At 38.1% G+C, this 26473-nt stretch overlaps 1 protein-coding gene across 1 annotated transcript in view; it reads right to left on the reverse strand.

Moving 5' to 3' along the window:
* Positions 1-2376: 2376 nt before the first annotated feature.
* The window catches only part of ZW10 (zw10 kinetochore protein), a 32185-nt gene continuing 8088 nt past the window's right edge, over positions 2377-26473 (reverse strand). Inside the window, exons 6-16 of the mRNA XM_059181094.1 lie at positions 25768-25920; positions 25182-25373; positions 15957-16120; positions 15163-15345; positions 11131-11369; positions 9013-9084; positions 8265-8434; positions 7286-7416; positions 6448-6579; positions 5452-5654; positions 2377-2984 (exon numbers count right to left, since the gene is read on the reverse strand). Of these exons, the coding sequence (XP_059037077.1) occupies positions 2864-2984; positions 5452-5654; positions 6448-6579; positions 7286-7416; positions 8265-8434; positions 9013-9084; positions 11131-11369; positions 15163-15345; positions 15957-16120; positions 25182-25373; positions 25768-25920 (1760 nt within the window). The 3' untranslated portion in view covers positions 2377-2863. The remainder of the gene's footprint in view (positions 2985-5451; positions 5655-6447; positions 6580-7285; positions 7417-8264; positions 8435-9012; positions 9085-11130; positions 11370-15162; positions 15346-15956; positions 16121-25181; positions 25374-25767; positions 25921-26473) is intronic.

Below are 26473 nucleotides of genomic sequence, written 5' to 3' on the forward strand. Positions count from 1 at the left end.
TAAATAAATAAATAGATAAATCTTTAAAAAAAATAAAATAAAAAAACAAAAGATAACTTTGTGCCAAGACTTTTTGTATGTGAGACACTTTCCAATAGCTTCATCCTCTCCTGCATAACATCCTCTCCTGAAGAAGTTACTTCTATATAGAGCTTCATGTATCCATGCTACAAACTAATTGTGGATCTTGGGCAAACTCTTTTGGGCCAGTTTTCTTATAAGAAAACTACCCTCTGTGTATGTGTGTGTTTGTGTGTGTGTATACACACACATACCACACAGAACTTACAGATGATAGACAAAATCTTGAGACATCAAATTAACAATAAAAAGAAACCCCACAAAAGGCCAGGAATCATTGCCGTAAGCAATAGTGTAAGGGAAGCAGACTATCCACTTCTTTCACAATGTTACTGATGAAAGAAAACCCATTTGATCTACTCACAAGTGATGGGTCGGTCACATCTCACAGGTTACAGTGAGTAAGGCTGCTGTCCGGAGTCTGAAGGATCTTCCAGGGCTGACCCAGGCCAACAATATACACCCAGGGCAAATTTCCACAGACCAGACCTACAGGCCTTGTGATGCTCCCAGGCCTGAAGTAAGAGTGCCATCTGGAGGATCTCCATTTTAGAGAGAAATCCTCGTGCAAAACTGACCGTAGAAAATCAGGAGGGAAGTCAACAATCCATGATCCGCATAGGGACAGAAGTCACTACCAAATAGATTCAGGCTGTTTGCCATCTCACCTTTTTAACAAAAATTTTTCTCCTAAAAGCTTGGGGAACCTTCTTGAATTTCACTCTTAGCGTCATTCGTAGAGTCCTGGTTGTTATTTAGAAAGGGGTTTTTTCTAGCTGGCCCACAGAGCCACTCAGTGAGTCCTCTGCAAGTTCCCTTCCTCCCATAATCTGCATGGTCTCTCTAAAAGCAGGTTCTACTCCCATTCCCACTCAGGTTCCCAATCAGAACAGGTACTTTCAAGGTCCCTGTAAGAGCTTCTGGACAAACCCAACTGCCAAGTGCCCCACTGGATGGCTTGTCTCTGCCCAAAATGAACGTCCACTTGATCACCAGCTCCCCACTGCCCTGGCCAGGGAAGAAGAGCCATGTGCCTCCTCTGTGTGTGTCCAAACTGTTTGCTAGGGGAAACAGTCCTGAGAGACACAGTCGACAAGGCCTCGCAAGAACTGCAATGCAATTTTCTGTGCTACTGAGGGGAGGGAAAGAATGCGAAGTGTGCCTTTCAGTTATAAGAGATCCCACCCCCAAATTGCTGTACCTGTCAAGCAACAGGAATAGCTTCTATGAACAAAAGAAGCCCGCTCTTCAGTGTAATAGCCCTGGCATGCCTTTATTTCAGCTCTGTCCTTAGCTCCCCATTCTCTCACTTGCTGAGAGAAGAATGCTACCTGAAATTGTGCGAATTTTCAACAACAGATATTTTCTTCACCCGTGAAAACGGCTCCTTCCTCTCTCAAGAGAGACAACTCCTTTGTTCTCAAAAAAACTAAAGTTGGTTCAGGCAGTACTTTTTTCTGTGAGTTCTCAATGTAGGACGTGCTCGGTATAGACAAATAGCTCATCGTTAACCACAGCTGAGCTCTCTTATTAAAAACAAAAACGGCCTTCTTTTTTTCATTATTCTCTGATCCCTATAGTAGGTAAAAGAAAAACTAAGCAACCGGAAGGAGTAGGGGCTGAACCAGAACTGAGGGAGAAGGCAGGACACTTGAAGACAGGAGGAAAAATCATTGTTCTTGTGTACCAGGAATCAAGGGGTTAAGCCTAAAGAAGCATGCCCACTGTCCTGAAAACTTCTTCCAGGCTGTGTCTACCTGGACAGCATCTAAAAAATCACACCCTTTATTCTTTTCATGAGAGGAAACTGTCTTTCAGTATGAAGAGTCCTACAGAGGGCCAGGATAACCTGGACATCATGCAAACCTCCGATGGCTGAAAAAGAGTTAAAAACCGATTAAGCAGAGCTGAAGAATTGCCCATTTCAGCAAATCAAGGATTAGGCTACGGAGCCCAGAGTTAGTATCTCAGGGCATATATTATGTGACAAAGGAATGTGACCAATTTAAAACCTTGGCCATTTGATAAGGTACTGAAACAGTGGAGTTTAAGAAAAGGTGAAAAAAGATTTCCAACCAAAAAAAAACAGAATTTAGTTGAAATAGAAAAAATGTCAAAAATGTAAACTGAAAGGAAGTCCTAAGACTCCTACAAATTACCAGACAATTGAAGAAAGAAGATGCAATTAAGTCCTCTGTGAGAATCATGAATGTCAACAGAGAGAATGGTACAAAAGACCAGAAAACTCATTGGTCTCTTTTGTCAAAGCTCCTATGTTATTAAAGACAGTCACCCTTAACTCTGAAAAGCATTATTTATTGGAAAGAAATATTAAAGGAAGTCTTCTTAATTCTGGCAAGGACAGATATGGCTCCCCTAGCCCCCAAAATATACCTCCCATCTGCACACAAATTCTTCACCCTGACTCTTGGAATCCCTAGGATTCCTCGATCGGAGGCCAGGGTCTACATCTACAATGGATACAGTTCCCAGAAGGCCCGGAAGCGACATGAAATAATGCTATCCGACAGTTTCTTATCAAGGGAGGATGGCTAAAAAGTCAACCAATTGAGGTGCGTCACTTGACAGTTTATATTAACGTCCAGTTCTTTAACAAAGCCTCATACAAGCCAGAAGGTAAGGCGTTCTTGGGTGAAATCAGACTTCCATGATATCCTGGTTCACCGAAACTAATGGACGATTCCAAGAAGTCTTTAAAATAGTAATTACACCAAGAGAGGAATCCACACAGTCAAGACATGGCTTTCTTAGGAAGACGCAGCTATTTAATCTTAGCAAGGGCAGCTGCTCTTCTTTCTGTGTTCTGGAACAAGGCACGAATTAAAGCTCTTACTTCACTGGAAGAGAATGCAGCTGCCAAGGGCCCTTTTCCATCTGCCCACCTGCAAAATAAAAGATAAAATTCTATTTCCTCTTATGTCTCTGTATAAGCAAGATTTTAAAACTGCTTATTTATACCCAAATGCTCATTTGTCTTAAATGGAAGTAAAACAGATCCTGGCATCCTTCCCCCTCTTGATGGCTCTACCACCAAATCTCTGTAACTTTTGCTTCTCTGAGTTATTTTGGTATCAGCACAGTTAGATGAAGAGATGAGGTTAGGAAGATAACACTGTCCCCCCTTATTCTATATTCACTAAGTCTTGCTTGAACTTGAGAAATATGGCCACATCCTCATAGGGTTAAATAGAATCTTGGGATCGGTAACTATTTTTAAAAATGAGCCACAGGCAACAAACTTTAACCAACAAAGGACTGGTATAAAAAATACATAGCAAACTTCCCTGAATCAACAAGGAAATCACAAACAATCCTATAGAATAAAGGGCAAAAATCATGAACAGGCATTTTACAATAGAAGAAAAACAAATGATCAATAAAAAGATGCCCAATATCATTAGAATTTAGGGAAATTTAAATTACAATGACAATGAACTACCATTTCACACTAACAAAAATTTTAGAGCCTGATAATACCAAATACCAGGGAAACTATGAAGCAATAGGATAAATAAACAACGAAATATCTGTACAATAGAATCTGATACAGCAGTGAACACAAACTACAGCTCTGCATACTCTCGTGAATTTCAAAAACAGAATATTGAACACAAGCAGCAAGTTATGGAAGACTCCGTTTATAGAAAGCAAGACTAAACTCTATTGTTCAGGGATATGTGCAAATGTGGCAAAACTCTAAAGAAAGGAAAAGAAGTAAGTAAAATTCAAGATAGTGGCTGCCTATGGGAAGAAATGTCTGGAGAGGGGCACATAGGAGCCTTCACGGTACTGGTAATATTTTTCTTAAATTAGGTAATAAGAACACAAACATTTTACTTGTTTCCTTTAGATTGTAAATATGTTTACATATATGTAAATTTCATAATATTAAAATATTTAAATGTATACATACATATATTTCATATATATATTTTATAATATTAAAAGATTTAAACTATATAACTGCAGGTAGTTTCCTCAGAAAAAAATTACCCAATTAGTTACCATTCTTAGGTTTAAGTGAAATCTCTAGGAGAAAAATTCTTCCTAGGGAGAAAATACGAAGCTAAGATATACCAGTACTTCTTCTCACAACAAAGTATTAATGATTATTGGGCTGCAGGAGGGTTAACAGCAGAAAGAAAATTTCTTATCTGCTGCCCTCTGGAGTCTTACCTAAAGACATTACCTACGAAGGACTTGTAAATAACAAATAAATAAATCAAATTTTATACTAAGGTAGTATAGATAGTATAGTTAGTATAGAAATCTCATTTTCCCAGTTTTAGGACAGACAGTATACACTGAGAATAGCTCAGGCACATCGGGATGACTGGTCTGATACAGTGGTGCATCCGTAATGAACTAGTAAATGAACTAGTAACCAGGCTAAAACCAGGTAGCTCTGAGGATGGAGATGGACCTGAAGGCCGACTCAGGGAGCTCCCTATGTAAAGTACGCATACTCATCAATAATTTACCAAGACAATAATAAAAGCACCCACAAATGTATAACTAACCCATATCTATCCTCCTCTGTGCAGCATCAGTGACCTCCGCACACCAAGTATGATACAATAAAGCATGTATTTACTGCTCACAGCAATGTTAACAGATGGTCTCTGATGTCGGGGAAAAACACCATCCACTTTATTTCAGAAAAGATGAATCTTCTCTATGTGTATGATGCTTAATCTCTAAAGCCACTGTACTCCCTGCAGAAGAACTGCTGATCGATCAAACTGTGGTTTGATGCTGAATATTCCATTCAAACAAAAGTCACTTCACTTTTAACAAATCAAAGTCAATCTTACAATGTATCTACTTGGGGCACCTGGGGGCTCCATCGTTAAGCCTCTGCCTTCAGCTCAGGTCATGATCCCAGGGTCCTGCTTCACCCTCTCCCACTCCCCCTACTTGCGTTCCCTCTCTTACTATGTCTCTTTCAGTCAAATAAATAAAACCGTAAAAAAAATTTTTTTTAAATAAAACGTATCCACTGTTGGTTAAAATGGGCAACAATTTCCACCCAGGTGTCAGAAGGTTGTCCTTCTTAAAAATGCAAGATTATTGGCACAGCCTGCCAGAATATGTTCAAGACCAAAGTAATATGAAACAAGAAGTCTTTATGTTATCAAACAGGAGAAAGTGGTAATGAGATCTACACTATTACAGATCATGCAAAGGCCCCAACTGCTGTGACTCAATATGAAACTTTCCTGAGCAAAATCAAGAAACGGAGAAGAGCACTGCTATCAATGGCACCACTACTTTGTAACTATCTTTGGAGAGACAAACAGACACAGAGAGAGAGAGAGAGATAACCCTCTATAAAAGGGTTATACCCACCGATCCCCAATTTCTTGCAGGCTGGCTTGTAACATCATCATCAATTCCTTAAATGGCATCCACTTTGGCACAAAGACTGGAACCTCTTCTTGGTATTTCTTGTTCTTGCTTTCTTCAGACAGAGGTGCAAATACTTGGGGTCCTTCATCCATCACTGTTTTGCATAAGGAATACAATCTATCAGCATCTTCAGTAGAGATGTCCTGGTTTTGCCAAGAGGGAACACAAAAGAAGAGAATTGGGCCAGCTTAGCCGTCAGGAAAATCTTTGGTGCATGCTGTCCAAGGGTCAGATACAGCAATTCGTTTTCCAAGCACCTAAGCACACCTTAGCAGACATGAGATATCATCGGCTCTCTGACAGTACTCCTCACGCAAGAATGACACAAAGTGTGTTTCAACAGAATGTCAATAAGTTAGTATGCCTACACGAAGAAGCCCATTTCTCTGGCAGAAATGTGGCACGGCTTGCTGAAAAGCGGGGATATTTTTATAAACGAGGATTTGGCCAATCTATGCTGTAGAGACATCAGCCGGCAGAGTCCAGGCAACCTGCATCTAGGTTCACATATGTAATCCCAACGGCAAGAGTGTGCTGAAAAGTGGTATCGGCACCAGGCCGCATCTCACTTTACCAAATCATTTAGTTCACTTGCAAATTAAATAAATATATGACTTCACACTTTATAACACATCTAAGGACTACACAGTTTCCAGCCTTCTCATTCATAATTCACACTATGCTAAAGGGAGAAGCAGTAAATCCTACTTCCTTATATAAGTATAAAAGATAGAACTTAGCAAGTCTCTAGCAAAACAGAATTAAGATGGAACTGAAAAAAATAACAGTATAATGAGTTAGATGTTAAAACATGAGCAATCTCTTCTACCATCTGTGTTGACTAGAAATGAGATTTCAACATCATTTTCTTAGTAAAATGACACTCTGAGACAAGGACCGCCCTCTCAAGTCTGGCGAGCATCTAACGGCCCTTACCTCTAGAACAGTGATTCTGCCGATGATCTCAGAAATTGCTGTATTGAGTAAAGTCCCCATGGCCTTGCAGTATATATTCACCGGCAGGACATCCTGCCACACGATTCCAAGTCTCTTCAGCTGGTGTAGTACCTGTCAGAAGAGTACAGCTGCTGACCCAAAAAAGAGACGGGTGCCAACTCCATTCTGCACATTCACACTCAGCACATGGATATGGGGAAAGAGGCATCATAGGAAGGGGAGGTAAAGTCATCAAAATAACAAGCTTCTTTTGAAGATGTCACCCCAGTGATACCCCTGCCAGATGAAAAAGAGACTTATCCCAAGGATGGGAAAACCACTGCAAGATAAACCAGACGCACTGACAAATGGACAGGATTGTGGACTTACTACATTGTATGCCTGAAGCCAATATAATAGTGTGTATTAGCTTTCACTTCAATAAACAATAAATAAACAAAAACCATGTGCTCAAAATAAATAAATAAATAAATAAAAAGACAATGACAAATCATGTAGGAGAGAGAGGGGCACTGAGGTAAAAGCTATTATTTCAGATTTCCCAAACTCAAATTTGTGGATCAAAACCTTGCTAGGACACTTATTAATAACTAGTCATGTTTATTGGATGGACAAAAAGAAAGATAGCTTCCTATTGGCTTGGTGGGATAAGGAAAGGGAAAGATTGTAAGCATGACTATAAAAGTACCCCTATCTTCCCATGGGCGTTATAGAGAATCAACTGAGCTACCTACTGTGCATTCTTTGCTGTGTAAAACACGAGGGGGAATTATCTAGTGGAAAAGTACAAATCCCACAGCTAACAGCAGCTGCCCACCTGCCGGACTGCTTTACTTGCTGCAGAGTAATTCTCTTCATCGTCCATGTTGGAAAAGTTTCTAGCACTTGACAGTCTTTCCAGAAGTTCTCCTTTCTGTGCCCTCATTTGACCCAAAAAACACTCTGTCCCTATGGTGCAGAAATAGAAGAAAGAATTCTAAAAGTTGTTCCGTTGCATACTAGAACTCCAGGGTGGAGGAAGAGAGACAAGCATGAATCATCCATAATTCTGCTTATTCGAAAACAACTGCTTGCCTGATGACATCATAAAGCTGCTATAAGGTTACTAAAAATAATCACTTCTAATACATTAGCCAGTCCCTCCGAACCCACTCTCCAGATAGTAAGTCTTTCCCAGTAGTCTGTCCAGGGTCAGATAAGAAATATTAGTTATTCCAAAGAAGCAGCTACTCATTTTTCTAATAGATCTATACCACCTAAGTTAGAAATCAGGAAGTAAAAAGCTAAGTGAATCATATACAGTCCCTGCTTTTCTTAGAATATCGTTATAGTAAACATATTGATTTATTCCACATTTCATTTCTTTTGATTTTTAATAATGCCAAGTAAACCTAGGTAGAAGGGCAGAGAGCTATCTTGAGGTTTTGCAAAAGAACAAGCAGTGACATTAGTAAGCACTTACCGACAATGCTAACAGAATTATCACAATCCAAATCTCATTATGTGTCATTCTACTGACATGACTTTGATTTGGTGAATTCACTGCACACCAGCCATGCAGCCTGGATCTCTAATGTACCATGAAATCATGTCATAAAAAGTAATATTTCCACAAAGACTGCATTCACTTTATAAAATTAAATAACCGGGAACAGTTGCAAACTAAATGCTCTCCCATTTCCAATATAGCTCAGGACCACCACCTAATTTCTAGCTGCCTCATTCATAAGTTACAAAGACACTAGGCTGAGAAGCTGCATGATCACTCTGTTTTCCTAAAATGAAGGTATCGTTACCAAGTCTCCTGAAGCCAGGTACGAGATCCACAAAGGTCGTGGTGCCATCACAAAGAATGGGGGCAAAACGCGATCTGAACTGATGCCCAAGCGTCAGCAGGTGGTGAGCAATGTACATACAGTTGTTGTGGTGAATAGCGGCCAACTGGGGCAGTTTTTGAAGATTCTCCCTAGGCCAGGAGGAGGGGGAGAAAGAGAAAGAAATCACAGGTTACCAAGGCTGAGACAAGGTCCAGTCTCATCACTCCCACCCCAGTCAGTCAGAAGGAAACTATTCTGCCCGAGTGCAGCCTGATCCTATAATCCTACCCCTGTAATTAACAGGAAAGAAGGAGCAAGGGAACCCAGATGTTGACCTGTGCTGACTCTGTATGTAAACCAAGCAGAGCTGTACCCAGTCATTCCCCTCAAACCCAACGCTGACCAGTCAGAGCAAGTAGAGACTTGCTGCCCTTCTGCCAAATTCCTTTTTCACTTAGACAATGAAGCACTAAAACTCTTCTAAATCACTAGTTTTCAAATTGGCTACAGACCAGAGCCACTTGGGAAAGTTTTAAATATACAGATGTTTAGACTTGAGTAAATAACCAATATTCTCCCAACATGATTTTTTAAATGGTTTATTGCGTTTCATTCTGAATTTTAGTAACCAAAATATTTTTGGTGGGAACATACAATTACTGGCTTTAACCCCACTTACGCCTCAGATATACAGAACCATAGAGAAATCAGACACAGTGGCACTTACTTATGGTATGTTGGCACGACATCATGGAACAAATGGAAGATATTCCTCACTGAGTAGAAAAGTTGAACAGCACTGGAGGAAAAAAAGTTTCAACAGGAATACATAAGGATACTGGCAATGAGAAAAAAAGGTCAAACTAAGTGCACATTAGTCATCAACCAAAACAACAGTTCAAGAGAACACCTGCCCTGGTCACTGCTGAAAACACCCTTAATCTAGATGGAAATATATTCTCAACCAGTATTTACTAACTAGATCGCAGTTCAAAAAACCTAGATCTATTAATAATTTTCAGAATAGCAGCATTAACCCAAAGCCTCTTTCCCATTATCAATTTGCATTCTGCCAGTACCCAGAGTATCCCTTCAGTAACAAATGGAGCTAAGCCTCAAGCAAATGTCACGCTCTCACTGACACACTCTGCAAAGGGCAAGGTATCAATAAAGGCATTCACTTGGTTCTTTTAGAATCAGTCTGACTTTCAGCTTTCACCTTTTCTCTTCCTTACCCCAATGCAAGGAGATGAATCAACATTTCTAGGATAGACTCTAACCTCAAAATTTCTTGCCCTTTAAATCTGGCCTTGGAACACCTCAAGATTATTATTAAAATGCACTTAGAACATATATTAGGTTTACACAGCTTATTCCACATAAGACTATCTTAAACTGTATACCTTGAATAAGTAACAGGAATTCCACAAATATTTAGAAAAACAAGCCACGGTTACTATATCTTGAAACACTGTTATTACTTGATTACTATTTCATTTTACTTTGGAGCACTTGTTGCTATTCAAGGTTTGGTAATGGGGAAGTGAGTCATAATGTAGTTGTGTTTCTGCTTGTCCTATTTAAAACTATTTCTTTTGGAGGAAAGAATGCATATAGATATGCAGTATAAAAACTACTGTTCAGTGTTCTGTTATCAAAAAATTGAGGAAATAATGCCTTGCCTCTCTAACTTCTGGTCTAGTATGTTTCAGGTGAAATAAGAGTTACCCCTAAATTTATTTTGCCAAAGGAATATATATATTATATATATATTTTTTTTTTTCTTTAAGGAATATATACTTTTCTACATGTTTGTTCTTCCTCCTTATATTTAAAACTAGATGGGCTTATGAACACAACAATTCCCTGAAGTCATGGAAGTATCTTAGTAAACATGTTCTTTCTAGAGCAGAATAAAATAAAAGGGTTTGTTTGCACGGGGAGATAAAAACAAAAACTCTGGAAGCCAACCTGAGAGGCAATGTAGTTGAGTCAGGCCCTAACTGGGAAAGTTCTTTCCTGTGAGGACAAGAAGTAAAGAACCGCTACCCACAGACTCAAACTAAAGGGGCTTTTGTCAGTCGACTCTACAGCCTGGGCTCCAGCCTGGCATCTTCTCCTCAATTTTGTCTAGGAGTAGGAGAGGAGCTCATGAAGCAGAGAGGTTGAAAACAAAATGTGGACTAGAGCCAGAGGTACCCTGAATACAGGATAAATTAAGAGAAATCATTATCTTGAAATGATAAAATCCGATCTTCAGAACATTCTATGCTTTTCCTTCTACCTTTGGCCTTCCAACCAACCATTACTGCGTCAAAAACAAAAATGTAAAATAATTATAATTAGGGACTGGATTTCAAAACGTAAAATGAATGCTAAGCTAAAAGGCCAGGGCAGGCTGCAGCAGATGGTGTAACAACCACTATTACCACGGCCACCAGTAATAAAATGAATACTGGAGTACTGATCATTGTCCCGGAAGTATTCTAAGTTCTTTACAAGTGCTTCTTCATATAACATCATTCAACCCCTATAAAAAGTAGAAATTAAACAAAAATTAAAAGAGCTTTTTGTAAAAAAGTGATTAACGTATTTAATGTCAAAGAAACTCCATTCGTTCATCCATACACATGCTTCCATTTCTAATATATGCTCTGAGAAGTACATGTTATTGCAGATAAAAGTGAATTATCGATATAGATCTATCTGCTACATTGTTTCTCTAGGGAAAAAAAATACTAACTAATGGGATAAGAAAACCCAAAGAATTCCACTAATTTTCTCAATAAATGTCCTAGTTTAGATGTGCATATCACCACGTCACTGCCATTTTCAGAACTCTTACCACTGATCACTGCTGGTTATTGCCTCTAGTAAAGTCTGATAGGCAAGTTCCATTAACTGCTTCACAGATTCACTGATGCGGCACGTGGGCAAAGAGAAGGAATGTTGGTCCAATGTATTTTCAGGCTCTAAATTCACCACCTCGTTGTACTGAGTTGTGGACATTTTCTGTACTTCTGGCTTCTCATCCTCCTCAGGACAGGGCAAGTCCGGCACACTTACCTTAGAATCAGGAGTAATCTAAGATTCAAACATAAAACAGAGGAGATGTATTGTCCTCAGAATAATTCAAATGCAAGCTGACAGGAGTTAAGATACTGGTGGACGTGCATGATGATCAAGTTTTGGCTCTACAGTGTAATCAAAAGATTTGAATAAATATGAAAATTATTTTGACAACTGCTTGATCTTGGGTGAGAGCATATCCTAAGAAACCAAGAATCCCCTTTACTGTACCATTCTTCCATTTCTTCTTTGTACTCTTCATACTGTTGGAAAGAGCAAAGCTATAAAATTGGCCCAAGATTTCAGGCAAATGAAAGGACCTTCAAAAATCATCTTTCTCAGACTAGACACCTAATTACTGAAGACCAGTCTAGTTTTGTGTTCTGTTGTCATTAAATTATTCACCATCAGTAAGATGTATTGGCTTAGTCTAAGAAATAACCCATTCAGGTTACCTCTACTAAACAAAACAGAACTTCAAACTAAAACCAAAAAAGCTTTCCTAACATTTATACAGAATGAAAACTCCAGGGCACCTGGGTGGCTCAGTCAGTTAAGTGTCTGCCTTCGGCTCAGGTCATGATCTCAGGGTCCTGGGATCAGGCCCCACATCGGGCTCCCTGCTCAGCAGGAAGCCTGCTTCTCCCTCTCTTTCTGCCTGACACTTGCCCTGCTTGTGCATGTGTCACACTCTCTCCCTTTGGCAAATAAATAAATACATACATAAAATCTTTAAAAAAAGAAAGAAAAGAAAAGAAAATTCCTACACTTATCAAAACCTACTGAAAGAACACTAGGCTGCTAGCCTGGAAACATCAGTGATATTTACCTTGACTTTTAACAAAGTCATTTAACCTCTCTGGACCTCAATTTTCTCATCGTAAAATGAAGAAACTGTGCTACAGTAATGGTCTTCAAACCTTGTTTTCCCAAGATGCCAGAGGGGCCGAAAACCAAAGCAACCAAGCAGGCGGAGCAGCAGGTCTGCTCTGTACATGCTGACCTTCTCCACAAGCCGCTAAGAGAAAAAGCTCCAGGTCTAATAAAAATGTTTATGTCACCAAATTTGCCTTCCTGATCTACAAAATAATATAATAATACCCATTTCAAAGGGCTATTAAGGAGTTTAAATGAGAATATAAATGTCTGGGAGCTGGCAGTCAAATTTATGGCAAAGATAGAGAGAAGAAAAAATGTAATTAGAGAGATGATTAAAAAAACACTAATGTCTGTCTGAAAAATAGTGGGCCCAAAATACACACGACCCAGTGAAGTGACTTCTTGGGGAAGCTGAAGGAACCACGATGGAAGAATATAAGATCTGGACAGTTAAAATGTCAAAACAACAAAAAGTAGTTTTAGATCTTTTGGGAAAAGAGTGGGTATATAACGGGAATTGTTTAGAGAGAATTTAGATGAAAACCATTAAAGGCAATTAAATTGAAAATGGCTTTCAGAAAAAGGAAACGGAGCTTTTCAAAGTTGAGCAGTTTAGAAGATCTAACCCGGGGCTTAAACGCCAAGAGAAAGAACCAGGATTGAATCTAGAGCAGTGGTTCTCAATTAGGGACAATTTTGCCCTCTGGGGGACATGTGACAATGTCTGGAAACATATTTGGTTGTCACAACTGGGAGAGGTGCTACTGGCATCTAGTAGGTAAAGATCAGGGATACAACTAAGCATCTTGCAAAAGGGCCGCAAACAACAAAGAACTACCTGGTCCCAAATGTCCACAGTGTCACTACTGAGAAACCTGACCTAGTGCAAGCTACTGTTGGGATTTGAGCTCTTGAGGAAAATACAGTCTTAAAAAATGTCAGAGCTAGCTGAGTAGGGAGCTCAGAGATTACCTAGTTCCATTCTGTCACATTACAGAAAGGAAAATGAGGTCCAGCAAGGTTAAAGATTTAGCCCAGGGTCACAGAGCAATTCAGTAACGATCCTATTTATATCAAGAAGTTATGGGACAGGAAAGTGAGAAATACATTAATTCATTTACCAAATGTTTACTCAGTACTAAGTTTACAGTATTATGTACAGGTATTTTCTTGGTGCTGGAGATAGAACAGTAGTCAAAAGGGTGGCGGGGCGGAGTGGGGGGGAAGCCCCACATGGAGTTTATTCTCTAAAGAGAAAGAAACAATAAGTAATTCATTGGGTATGTTTGTTGATAATAAGAAATATGAAGAAAAATAAAGCAAGGAGAAAACAGTACAGGATTGGGGGAGGTCACAATTTTAAAAGGAGTTGCCAGAAAAGGGAACAAGTCATCCAGGTATCTGTAGTAAAAATGTACCAAGCAGAGGGGACAAGAGACTCAAAGGTTCTGCAACCAGGTGTGCCGAGCAAATTCGGAGAACAGCAATGAGGCCAGCACGTCTGCAGCCTGTAGCTGAAGAATGTAATAGCAGAGCGGGTCAGAGAGGGAATGGCAGGACAAATCCTATAAGGCTTTACAGGCTACAGTCAGGCTACTGGGTCTTTTTCTAAACGGATTTTGTGCAGGAGAATTACATAATCAAGGAGTATTTATGTAAAAATAAATAAAACCCCACAGCACAGCTGCTGGCACTGAGTGGCCTATAGCTCCTTAATAATCCAAAATACCTCAAAATGTTTTAAAATCTGTGCATCTCAAAGGGCTAATGAACTGCTTTGCTGGGTGGACACTGTAACAGGGGACCCCCAAGAAAAAGGGAGGATCGCAAAAGAAGGGAGAGAAGGAAAAAAGCCTAGTCCTGTGACAGGAGAGAAAATGGCTGAGGAATTTTCTATTCAGGGACTACCTTCGTCTGTTTTACTTTAATCTAAGTAACACCTTACATTTATCAGATATTTTATATACACAAAACAAAACAAAACAAACAACCCAGAAAAGAAAATACACAGACTTACCTAAGGTCAAAGGAGTAAATTACCTTTCATGCAAATTAAAGAGCCCACTGACTTTGCAGATAATTGCTGAAAGCCTACAATGATTATCTTTTTTGTTTTATTACTTTGACTACAAAACTAGTGCCTCTGTTAGCCAAAGACATGAACTCAACACTTTCACAACACGGTATAATCTCTGGACATAACAAAACCCAATCAGGGCACCTGGATGGTTCAGGTCATGATCCTGGGGTCTTGGGATCTAGTCCCACATAAGGCTCCCTGCTTCTTCAGGAGCCTGCTTCTCCCTCTGCCTCTCTCATGAATAAATAAATAAAGTCTTTAAAAAAAAAAAATTGCAGGGGTGCCTGGGTGGCTCAGTTCGTTGGGCGGCTGCCTTTGTCTCGGGTGATGGTCCTGGCGTCCTAGGATCAGGTCCCACATAGGGCTCTCTACTCGGTGGGGAGTCTGCTCCTCCAGCTGACCTCTTTCCTCTCATGCCCTCTCTCATGCTCCCCTCTTTCTCAAAAAAAATAAATAAAATCTTTTTTCAAATAATTAATTCATTAATTCATTAATTTTAAAAAATTACACCTGTCCCAAAATTGTGTACCAAAAACGCAAGTAATAAAATCGAGAAAAATCTACATAGGTTGATATATGGTCTAATTTCAACAACAGGGATCTCTTATATTTACATGGGCTTTTCAATGTCCACAACGCTTTCATGTACACTATCTCATCTGGGCCCCACAGGTATCCTAGAAAAGACGCAGATATCAGGACCACTTGAAAGATGAGAGAACTAACTACTGGAAGATGAATAACCTCCCAGTGCCTCAGCAACTGTCATGCTCTTTCACTCTACTAAATGTGTCTCAAAACTGCATGCCCCTTCCTAAATACAACAGAACACAAGATAACTCCCAGCACCTTCACAGTGTTGTGAATTTCAGAGGTCATTAGGTTTCTGGCTGCCACAATCACATCCTGACATTTCTTGTTAGCAAAATGAGAATTGATGTTACGGGCATATTTCAGCAAATCGGTAGTATCTCCTTTTAAAAACCTCATCTCCTTGAGGGCATTTTCAAATTCTTCAGTAGACTGTATGATCTGAGAAAGAAAGAGAAATGGGAAAAAGGAAAAAAAAAAAAAGAATTACATACACACAGTCTATTCCAGTATTAAAATTTCAAATCCAATGTAGAAAATATAACAAGGACCAGCTGGTCATTTAAGTTTTACAGCAAACCAGCAGCTTGAAGGTATACATATATTAGACATTCTTTCAGCCCTAAGTTAATTAGGAATAGTACCTTCAATATAAACTTCTGATCTACTGAGTAAAAGTGGGACGAGCTCTAAAATAAATACACTTATTTTTCAAGGAAATACATTTCCTTATTTCAAGGAAATGTTAAAAAAAAAAAAAAAGCAAAAAAAGTAAAATGTCATATAGTAACTACTATGGTTGATGAGTATAAAAGAACAATGGTTTTTCAAAAGGTAGCTCACTCACAAAAATATACTTAGAAAGTAAACACTCTTCCCAATAAAAAGGTAGAAAGCAAGGAGAGAAATGAAGTAACAGCGAATTTGCTTCCACTCCCTATTAATAATTTCCTTAAAGATGTCACTACACAGCAAAAGGTCTCCCAGGAAAAACAAGACACTGAGAGGCACCTACAGTCTCGTATAACCTTCTGTGGCATGTCTGCACTCACCTCCTCATACTGCTGTAACTTGCTGCTGTTAGTTGGGATAGAATAAACCAAACAGTTTTTAATGAGGCACTCGGACAAGTCCTCCCAGACCACGTCACCAAGCATCTCAGCCAATACGATCTTAGGTGTTTTTTCATTTTCTAGGTCAGTATCAAGAGGTAAATCTGAATCAAAAGAAAAACTTTTAAAAACAAGAAGCCATTCACAGTTCAGATTATGCGCAAGTTCCCTAGTTTTCTAGAATTCTTTCATTTTAGGATGGGGAAGAACACAGCACAGACAATTCTACAGTTATCTCAAGTACTTGCGTGGGACAAAGCATGACATACAATAATTACTTTATTTTCAGTGCTCAGCTGAAGAGTCTGCACTGTATTACTGCCTGCACTCTACAACAATGAAGTATTAAGCCATCTACATTATGCAGTAATCATCTACTGCTAATCTACTGATCTGATTATATGACAAGCACTCAGAAGTTCTGTATGCCAAGTTGAAACTCATTTAGAATTAAATCCCAGTTCTTTAATAATGAATAAACATCCTCTGTCATCTCTGCCTAGGATCTGCATGTTTATCCTAAGTAAAATATCAATAAACATCTTATATTACAGTGTAATACCTAACCTGGCAAACAAAATACTTCAATGCTTCTTTGCAATATAGTAAGGTGGGTTTTTTTTTTTCCCCCAGCACATTTTTAAGGGAGGAGAGGGACAAGCAGACTCCCCGCTGAGCAGAAACTCCCCCCAACCCCCACTAACCTGGGACTCAATCCCAGGAACCTGGGATCATGACCCAAACTGAAGGCAGACACATCACCAACTGGGCCATTTAGGGGCCCCAAGAGACAAGCTATTTTTTTTTTTTTTTTAAAGATTTTATTTATTAATTTGACAGAGAGAAATCACAAGTAGACAGAGAGGCAGCCAGAGAGAGAGAGAGGGAAGCAGGCTCTCTGCCGAGCAGAGAGCCCGATGCGGGACTCGATCCCAGGACTCTGAGATCATGACCTGAGCCGAAGGCAGCGGCTTAACCCACTGAGCCACCCAGGCGCCCCGAGAAAGCTATTTTTAACGTAGTTCGCATTCGCCAAGGAAGACCTTAGGGTATGAGAACCTTGAAAGAAAGTGAAGCATATTATCTCAGAGCCTTGAGAACTTTACAATGTCTAAAGTCTACACCTCCACAGCCACTGGCCACATTTTGCTGCTGAGCACTGAGGAACTGAATTTTTTAAATTTTTAATCGATTTCAATTTCAGTTTAAAAATGGAGCCTGGGTGGCTCAGTCAGTTAAGCATCTGACTCTAGATTTTTGCTCAGGTCACAATCTCGGGTTGTGAGATGGAGCCCTGCATCTCTCTCCCTCGCCCTCTGCCCCTTACCCAGATTGCATGCTCTCTCTCTAAACAAACAAATTAAAAATAAATAAACAAAATCTTTTTTTTTTTAAATGGAAGCAGGGGCGCCTGGGTGGCTCAGTGGGTTAAGCCTCTGCCTTCAGCTCAGGTCATGATCCCAGGGTCCTGGGATCGAGCCCCACATTGGGCTCTCTGCCTGCCTCTCTGCCTACTTGTGATCTCTGTCTGTCAAATAAATAAATAAAGAATCTTAAATTTAAAAAAAAAAATCATAAAAAAATGGAAGCAAAAGTGTGTGATTATAGAGGTAGCATAAAGCAGCTGTGGTGCTAGAACAGTCCGTATCCTGATTAAGGTGGTAACTACAGGAATCTATGTGTGGTGAAACTACACAGAACTACATACTACACACACACACAGGAGTGCAGGTGAAATCGGAGTAAGCTCTGTGAATTGGACCATCGTCAGTTTGGTGGGTTTGATATTGTGCTATAGGTACACGAGATGTTAACACTAAGGAAAATGGCAGAAGAGTACATGGGACCACTGTACATTCTTTGAATAAAACTCTCAGAGTAAAAAAAAAAAAAAAAAAAGGAAGTAGTATAGTTTTCTGTTAAGGACAGCTTCGTTGTTTCAATAAGACTGCAACTGTCACTTGAACAACTGTACCATGTAGGCAGTTACATTGTCTTTACTGCTCGAGGCTGGCACACACATCATTTTTCCAGAACAGCACAGGAACACATCACCAATCCCGTCCGTGTAAACAGATTCATTCCATTCGAATTATTTTTTTCCTATGCACCAATGTAACACTATAATGCATTTATTTAAATATTTATGCATACAGCACAAGCGACAATGGTACCTATATAAACTGTAAATGGCAATTAAATAGAAATATTTATCTTATTAATCATGGTAGAATTATTTTTCGAAGTTTAAGAAAAATAACTACGGACAAGGTGTACTACCGATGCAGAATTAAGTGAAGATGCAAAAGCAAGTAGAATCATGGGAACAGGAAAGGAAAAAAAGAGAGACTGGAAGAAAATATGCCACAAATATCACAATAAATGGCAGCTTCAATTTACTAACACAGAGTGAAACAAAAAACCTGTCCTTTTTTTTTAAGATAATAAGGTAAACAATATTAAGAGACATTTTCAGCTAATATCAAACATTTCACCATACTACAAAAAAGTACTCTATTTATTTTAGTTTTTTATTAAGAAAGGGTACTGAGTTTTGTCATATTTTCCATATCTAATGATGTAACCCCTCTTAATATGCTGACATAATAAACTGGTTGATAGCTTTCTTATGCTAAACACCTCTGTACTCCTGGAATAAACAATGTCTCCTTTTTAAAGGTACTGTTGAATTTAATTTACATATTTTGTAAATGTTTCCATTTATAAGCCAAAGGTAAAATCAGTCAACAATTGTCTTTCCTGTGTGTAAACTATCATTATTACATTTTGGCATTAAGTTTATTCTGTTTGGGTTTTTTTGAGATTTGATTTATTTATTTGAGAGAGAGAGAGCATGAGTGGGAGGGTCGGGGGGAGAGGGCAGAGGGAGAGGGAGAAGCAGGGTCCCTCAATGAGCAGCGAGCCCAATGCAGGACTCAATCTCAGGACTCTGGGATCACGACCTGAGTGGAAGACAAAGACGCGAAAGTGACTGAGCCACCCAGGCACCCCTATGCTGGTTTTTAAAAACTTAAGCAGAAAATACTCATCTTTGTTTCTAATGACCAAAAGAGTTTAACACAGAATTATCTACAAACTGAAATAGACACGGAATTTAGCTATAAACTTTCTGTGCCTAATGGTGGGCTTCTTAGTGGCAAGTCTTTAACAACCTTTCAAATTTCTTCTATGATTATTTGTTTGCTCAGAGTTTCTGCTCCTTGGTAAAAATCTGTAATTGATACTTTCTAGAAAACCATTCATGGGAAAAGCTATGTTGAAGCCTTAAACCCCCAATGTGACTACATTTGGAGACAGGGCCTGGCCTTTAAAAAAGCAATTAAGGTTAAATGAGGTCATTAGGGAGGGGCTCTCTAATCCAGTGTGACTAAGTGTCCTTATAAGAAGAGAAAGAGATACCAAGGATGCACTCTAATAGAGGAGAGACCAGTGTGAAGGCTGTCTGCAAGGCAAGGAGAGAGGGCTCAGGAGAAACCAAATCGGCTAATACCCTCATCTTGCACTCCCGGCCTCCAAAACTGTGAGAAAGTTGGTTTCTGTTAAGTCACACAGCCTATGGCATTTTGTTATGGCGGCCCCAGCAAACCAATACAATATTCATATAAGGGACTGCTTTCTTTTTTATAAAAATGGGTTCATGCCATAGATTTTATACTTTTTTTTTTAATCACTTAACAACAGATCGTAGCCATCTCTTAAGTCAACATAGCTAGCTCTACTTCATTTCTTTCCCATAGCTGTAAAATGTACCACAGTATGGCTCAAACATAAGTTATATAACCATTTCTCAAATGAGGCCCAGTCCAGTGTGCAAGGATACATTACTCACACACACAAACATAAAGCCTATTGATATCACTTCTGTAAAGAATTAAAAAGTGGAATACCTAGCTCAAAGGATTGCATATTTTAGATTTTACTATACATACACAGTAGTAGAGCTTCATATTATTTTCTACAAAGCACGACAGAAAGCAATGAAGGAGACTATCGTTCCACTTTCTTGCCAGAAGTGTCTCCCACTCTCTTAATGTCGCCCTAAAGATCACAGTTCCCCCTGAGGGTGTGATTTCCATTCCTCTACTAGGGAGGATAAGCAACACATTTTTAGGTTTATTAACAAATTGCACCTTTTCTTCCATGAGTTGCCTATTCAAATTTTTTGCCTATTTGTCTATTCATGTTCTTTTTCTTTGGAAAAATGACCTTATACTAACGCCTTATCTGTCAAACATTTTATAAGAATTTTCTCCCAGTTCACTATTGTCTTTTGACTTCCTTTACAGGATTGTTTGGCACATGGAATTTAACATTTATACACAAATTTCTCAGTCCTTCCCTTTACGCATTCTGAGCTTCCTCAGCCTATTCACAGCTCCTAAATTTTCTTCTAACATTTTTATTGTTGTTGTTGTTGTTCCACATAGAGGGCTTGAACTTACTTCGGCATAAGTATGAAGCAGGAATCTAACTTTGCTTTATCACACAGCCGGCCAATTTTGCCAGCACCATTACTAAATGAACTGTCTGTCCCGCTAAACTGAAATGTGACTTTGATCAAACATCAAGTTCTCATTTATCCTGGCTCTACTTCTGGACTCTTGCATTCCCTTGATTTCCTTGAACCAAGAATATGGTTTTAATCTTAAATTATCCCACGAGTGTTTCTTAAATCTTTATTGGCAATTCTCCAAATCTATTTTTGATAAGCTTTAGAGTAATTTATGAAGTTTGAAAATGTATTTGGTTAGAAATGTATTAGATTTATAGACTGTTTTGGAAGGAACTGACAATTTTATGAGACTTCTAATCGACAAAAGCCATCTTTTATTCAGGTCTTACTTTATGTCCTTCAAAGATTTATGGTTTTCTTCACGTATGTCCTCCTCTTTTCTCTTATTATAACTTATCTTTAAGAATTGTGTAGATTTTGTTAGCATTATAAATATCTTTATATTTTAATATAACTGATTATTATTAGTGCATGAAAATGTTACTGATTTTTATATCTTCATACTGGATCTAAATAATTATTAAATTTTATACCATAAATTTAAATTAAATATAAAGAAGAAGTAAAATTTAGATTAAATTATGGGGCGCCTACGTGGCTCAGTCGTTGAGCGTCCGCTTTCCGCTCGGGGCATGATCTCCGGGTTCTGGGATCAAGCCCCACATTGGGCTCCCTGCTGGCGGGAGGCCTGCTTCTCCCTCTCTCACTCTCCCTGTTTGTGTTCCCTCTCTGTGTATCTCTCTGTCAAATAAAGAAATAAGATCTTAAAAAAAGAGACCTTAAAAAAATTAATTAAATTATGAATTTAATATGATTTATAATCATGTGTGATTTATAATTGTATTAATTATAAAAGTTTAACCAGAGTCTTTTGGCTCTTATGTATGCAATTATATCATTTATACATAAAGATAATTTCTTCTTTAAATATTCATACTTATTTTAATTTTTTCTTCTTTGCATTAGCACAACCCCTAAAAAAATAATACCAAATAATGATAGTATGCATTCCCGATTTATAACTGGTTTTAATGGAAATAAATCCTTCTTTTTTTTTTAAGGTTTTATTTATTCGACAGAGAGAGACAGTGAGAGAGGGAACACAAGGAGGGGGAGTGGGAAAGGGAGGAGCCAGGCTTCCTGCAGGGAGCCCAATGTAGGGCTCAAGCCCAGGACTCTGGGATCATGACCTAAGCTGAAGGCAGAAGTTTAACGACTGAGATATGCAGGTGCCCCAATATTTAATCCTTTAATAGAATGTCTGTTGTTTGCTTTTTAGAATCAGTTAGTTTTAAAACCAATCATTACTTCAAGAAAGTTCAATAAAATAAGTATAACATAATTAAGTGATCTATTACATAGCTATATAATTTACTTAATCACTTACCCATTCTTCAAAATTTTATTACTTTCCAGTATTTTAGCATAAGTAACATTATGATGAACAACCTTATATATAGTTTTATATCTTTAAAATTATTTCTGTAGGGCAGACTCCCATAAGTTGAAACCTTGGTTCAAAGGATTTAAACATATTAAGGCTTTTTATGTATTTTGCCAAATTATTTCCAAATGAATTTTCTTTTTCCTTTTTTAAAAACTCCTTTGTGAGAGGTACTTAGGTGGCTCAGCAGGTTAAAGCGTCTGCCTTCAGTTCTGGTCATGATTCCAGATCAAGCCCCACATCTCAGCTCCTCACTGAGCCAGAAGCCTGCTTCTCCCTCTCTTTCTGCCCCTCCCCCTGCTCATGCTCTCTCTCTCTCACAAATAAATAAATAAAATATTAAAAAAAAAAAAAATTAAGGGGCACCTGGGTGGCTCAGTTGTTAAGCTTCTGCCTTCAGCTCAGGTCATGATCCCAGGGTCCTAGGATCGAGCCCGGCATCAGGCTCCCTGCTCGGAGGGAGGCCTGCTTCTCCCTCTCCCACTCCCCCTGCTCGTTGTGTCCCTCTCTCACTGTGTCTCTCTCCATGTCAAATAAATAAATAAAATTTTAAAAAATAAAACAATTAAATAAAAAAATAAAAGCTTCTTTGTATACACCTGAAATTAATATAACATTGTAGGTTAAACATAAAAATGAAACTAAATAAATAAAATTTAAAGTAATAAAAGCTTCTTTGTCATTGGTATAACAATGCTTTCTAATAAAGAAAACTTTGAAGGAAAAATACAGATTTAAAAAGGTGAAAAGAAGAGTATATAACCAAAGGCCAACATAAGAGGAAGGGCAAAAGCCCTTAGAAAGGGCTTAGGAAGCCATTAGGAAGTTTCAGAATAACTAAAATCCAAAGAAAATAGAGGAGTCCAAAAAGAACTAAGGACTCAAAATGGAATTTTCAGGTTATATTTAGATCAAGAAGATGAAGGAAGGGAATGAATGCTGACTGACAGGTATCACAGAGAACAAAAAATTCCTGAACTCACTCTGATACCCTCTTCTTTGTCAAAGACAGTGATCTCTAAACCAGAGGGGAAAGAATAAATAGTAAAAGAGAAACTAGAGTCTAAAATGCATACAAAGAGATTAGAAAAGCACCTGGCAACACTAAGTAAGCTGTCTTCTGCTCTGAATATCCTAGATATAAGAAAACTTAGAAAAGAACAACAGGTCTAGTACTGATTAATTTAATGGAGCAAAGTAAAATTGTAAAGAGGTCCATGCCAGAACTCCCCAGAGCACCCTCTGTCTGTGACCCAGATAACAATGTCATTGCTGACTCAGATTAAACTACATGAAAGCTTGGGTGTCCATCATGCCCATGACATGAAAGGGAAAGGACAGGAAACACACTGCAAAATTTAATCAGGTAAAATTTGACAAACTAAAAAGTCAGGTCTAAGATGGGAGAGCAGCAGTTTGCATTGCATTAAGTATGACAGAGGATGTTCATTTGGATTGAGCTCAATGAGTTAACTGTGTAATAAATAAAAAGCCTTTGGCTATACTCATAGAAGCATGGAACTGAGAATGAGGCCATGAATGCTCCCAAACTATGCTGAATTAGTTCACACTATACCTATAAAAGTTTGTTCTGTTCTGAATATCATACTTTAATAAGACTACAGAAGAAATGGAATATATTCATAGAAAAGCAATGAAAGTAAGAACTTAAAACGTTATTCAAAAAAAAAAAAACCTAAGGATGTTTATACTGGTGGTAAGATATAAAGGAAGTAACAGCTACTGAAAAGAGTTTAAAAGTCCATCATATGTAATGGGAATTTAACATGTTCTATATATTAAACAAAGTAGAAATAGCATCAATAAAGCAGGCATTACAGAGCACTGTATTTTGAACAAATTTTTTAGACAACTACCTTGAAGATTCAATTTGCAACATGGAGGTTTTGCTAATAGTATTTACTACAGATACAGGAGACATGATTTTTAAAAAACAAACAGAACTCCATACAAATCAGAGCTGCCCAGAGGCAGGGCAGAATACATCAAGAGGAAGGGACCTCCCCCTCACTAACAGTGCTCAGGCTGGCTATGTGACCCGGAGAGACTCAAGCATCTGAGATCTCTAGTTCCTTCCAATCCTTTGTTTATTTATATGTATGTTTATTTATACCTATGTATTATTTCCCTAAGTGAAGGAAGAAGAAAACTACCTTGGATTTCTGCAGTTTACACAAGTCTAAAGACTCTTTTTTTCCTTCTCTGCTACTGTTAAAACTAGAACCAATTCCTTTACACAGAAATTATTTTACGTAAATAAACTAAATGACTGCCAGGAAAGCATATAAACAACACCAGCATTTTTTAACTTTTTTCTACATCAAGAATGCTTGACTATTCAGTAAGACAACTGAGAAAAGCATAAAGAAGGTAGTCAAAATAAACAAATAAATATTTTTTTAAAAGAAGGTAAATCAAGTAACTAAAAAACAGTATTAAAACACCAGAAAAACTTTAGTAGTATGACAACCGAAAAAATTATTCAAAGAAATATAGAAATTGGTTATTTCAATCATGAATATATAAAGATCTAAACCACAGCCTAAAATGGAATGTAATTTATTTATGTTAAATCTGGTTTGTTTCTATCAGATTAATGGAGATTTTCCTACTGAAATACATAGAACTTGGTTCAGGCCGCCTAGGGGGCTCAGATGGTTAGTCATGATTTTAGCTTAGTCATGATCTCAGGGTTTTAAAATTGAGCCTGTACTGGGTTTGGAGCCTGCTTAAGATTCCCTCTTTCTCTCTTTCTGTCCCTCCCCCCACATCTCTCTTTGTCTCGCTCTCTAAAAAACAAACCAAAAAACAATACTTAGTTCATCTCTGCTTTTCCCATAATTAAAGCAAGAGTCCCAAAGTGTGATGTTACTAGAAGTCCGGTGAGAGAAGTATATCCTAAAATTCAACTAAATATTACAAATACAGAATCTGGGGTAGCACTGGTGACCCTATTTTCAATATAGGGAGGAGAATGAATGTAAAGCAGAGCAGGAAATAAGCAGGTGATAACTTTACTTCTTTGGCATCATTTACTCACCTTCAATTCCTCCAAACATCCTTATTAGGGGCATTTTTATCTACTTTAAAATAATGTTTACTTTTAAAAACAATATCCACTTTTCCCAGACATAAAAATAGAAAGCACAACCTGGGAGATACAGACCTAGAAGCTGTTTCTGGAGCATTTCCAGTACCAGTCTGATCTTCACAAAAACCTCAGACGGTGACGGATGTTCCAAGTCAGTCATCACAGATTCAAAACGAATAATAATGATGTTGGGCTGGCTTTCTATAATGGCATGAAGGGATGGGCAAGATGCCAGAGGCCTAAGGATATACTTCAGCAGCATCTGACCTGAAAAATTGTATGAACATTCATCACAAATCACTGGAACAAACTTAAAAAAAGCAAGCATGCCCCCTCACCACCAAAAAAGATCTTTGAACCCAACCATAAAAATACATATCCTGTGACATCACACACCACTAATGAGTGTACATATTTTTATTTAAATCATTTAAAAAGTCAAATTAAATAAATAGCAGTAGCTAGTTTATAAAAAGGAAAAAAGGAAAGTCAAGAAAGGATCCAAGCCCTTTATGAGAATTCCATCTGATGAATCTTAAGGTAAAACCCTAAGATCCACCATCAATATTATCTAGAGAATATTTTATAAATCTCCCTGTCATTCCTTTAATACTAAACATTCTGAGATGTCACGAAAATGAAACAAAGTAGTATGCCTTACCAAATGATTTAAGCTTCATTTGTAGCTCCCCAAGAATAGAAAATGCCAAGAGGACAGAACTGATCGGTGGTACAGGTGTCTTCTCTTCCTTCTGAGACTGTTCAATGCATAAATGAAGTTCTGTTTGCAGGCAAGATTCCAAGTTGCTGGTATCTAAGAAAAAGGAGGAAAACATCAGCTGTCTCAGCAATGCAAATTATTTCCACTTCTACTCCTCAGAGCTCATTCTCTACTATGATTCCTAAATATGTGGTTTTATTACAATACACTTCTAATGTAACCAAATTTTAATTATGACGTACATGTCCTTGGCATCACTTTAAAACAGGAAATGACTGTATATTATATAGTCATATTCACAGAATGTGAATATTCATATTGGTATATTCACAGAATCAAACTAGGTGCAAAAGCAAGACGTGCCTAATAAATGGCTTATTAAATAGGTATTGAACGGAGGTAAGGAATGACAAGTAAGGTCCTCGTTTCAATGAAGACCTCTTTTTAATGTTTCCTTGAGTACAGAGAAGTGTCTGCCTAGTAAGTTTAACAAGAAGGGTGTATTATAACAAAGAATTAACATGCCTGCTATCTTCTCTTAATTTTATTCTGCCTGCAAATAGAGTCCAAAATTGTCTAGATGACTTCCTTCGAAATACCTGAAATACATATGTGTGTGTGTGTCTATATACATACATACATATTT

This window comes from Mustela lutreola, chromosome 1, assembly GCF_030435805.1.
Source record: "Mustela lutreola isolate mMusLut2 chromosome 1, mMusLut2.pri, whole genome shotgun sequence".
NCBI classification, from domain to species: domain Eukaryota; kingdom Metazoa; phylum Chordata; class Mammalia; order Carnivora; family Mustelidae; genus Mustela; species Mustela lutreola.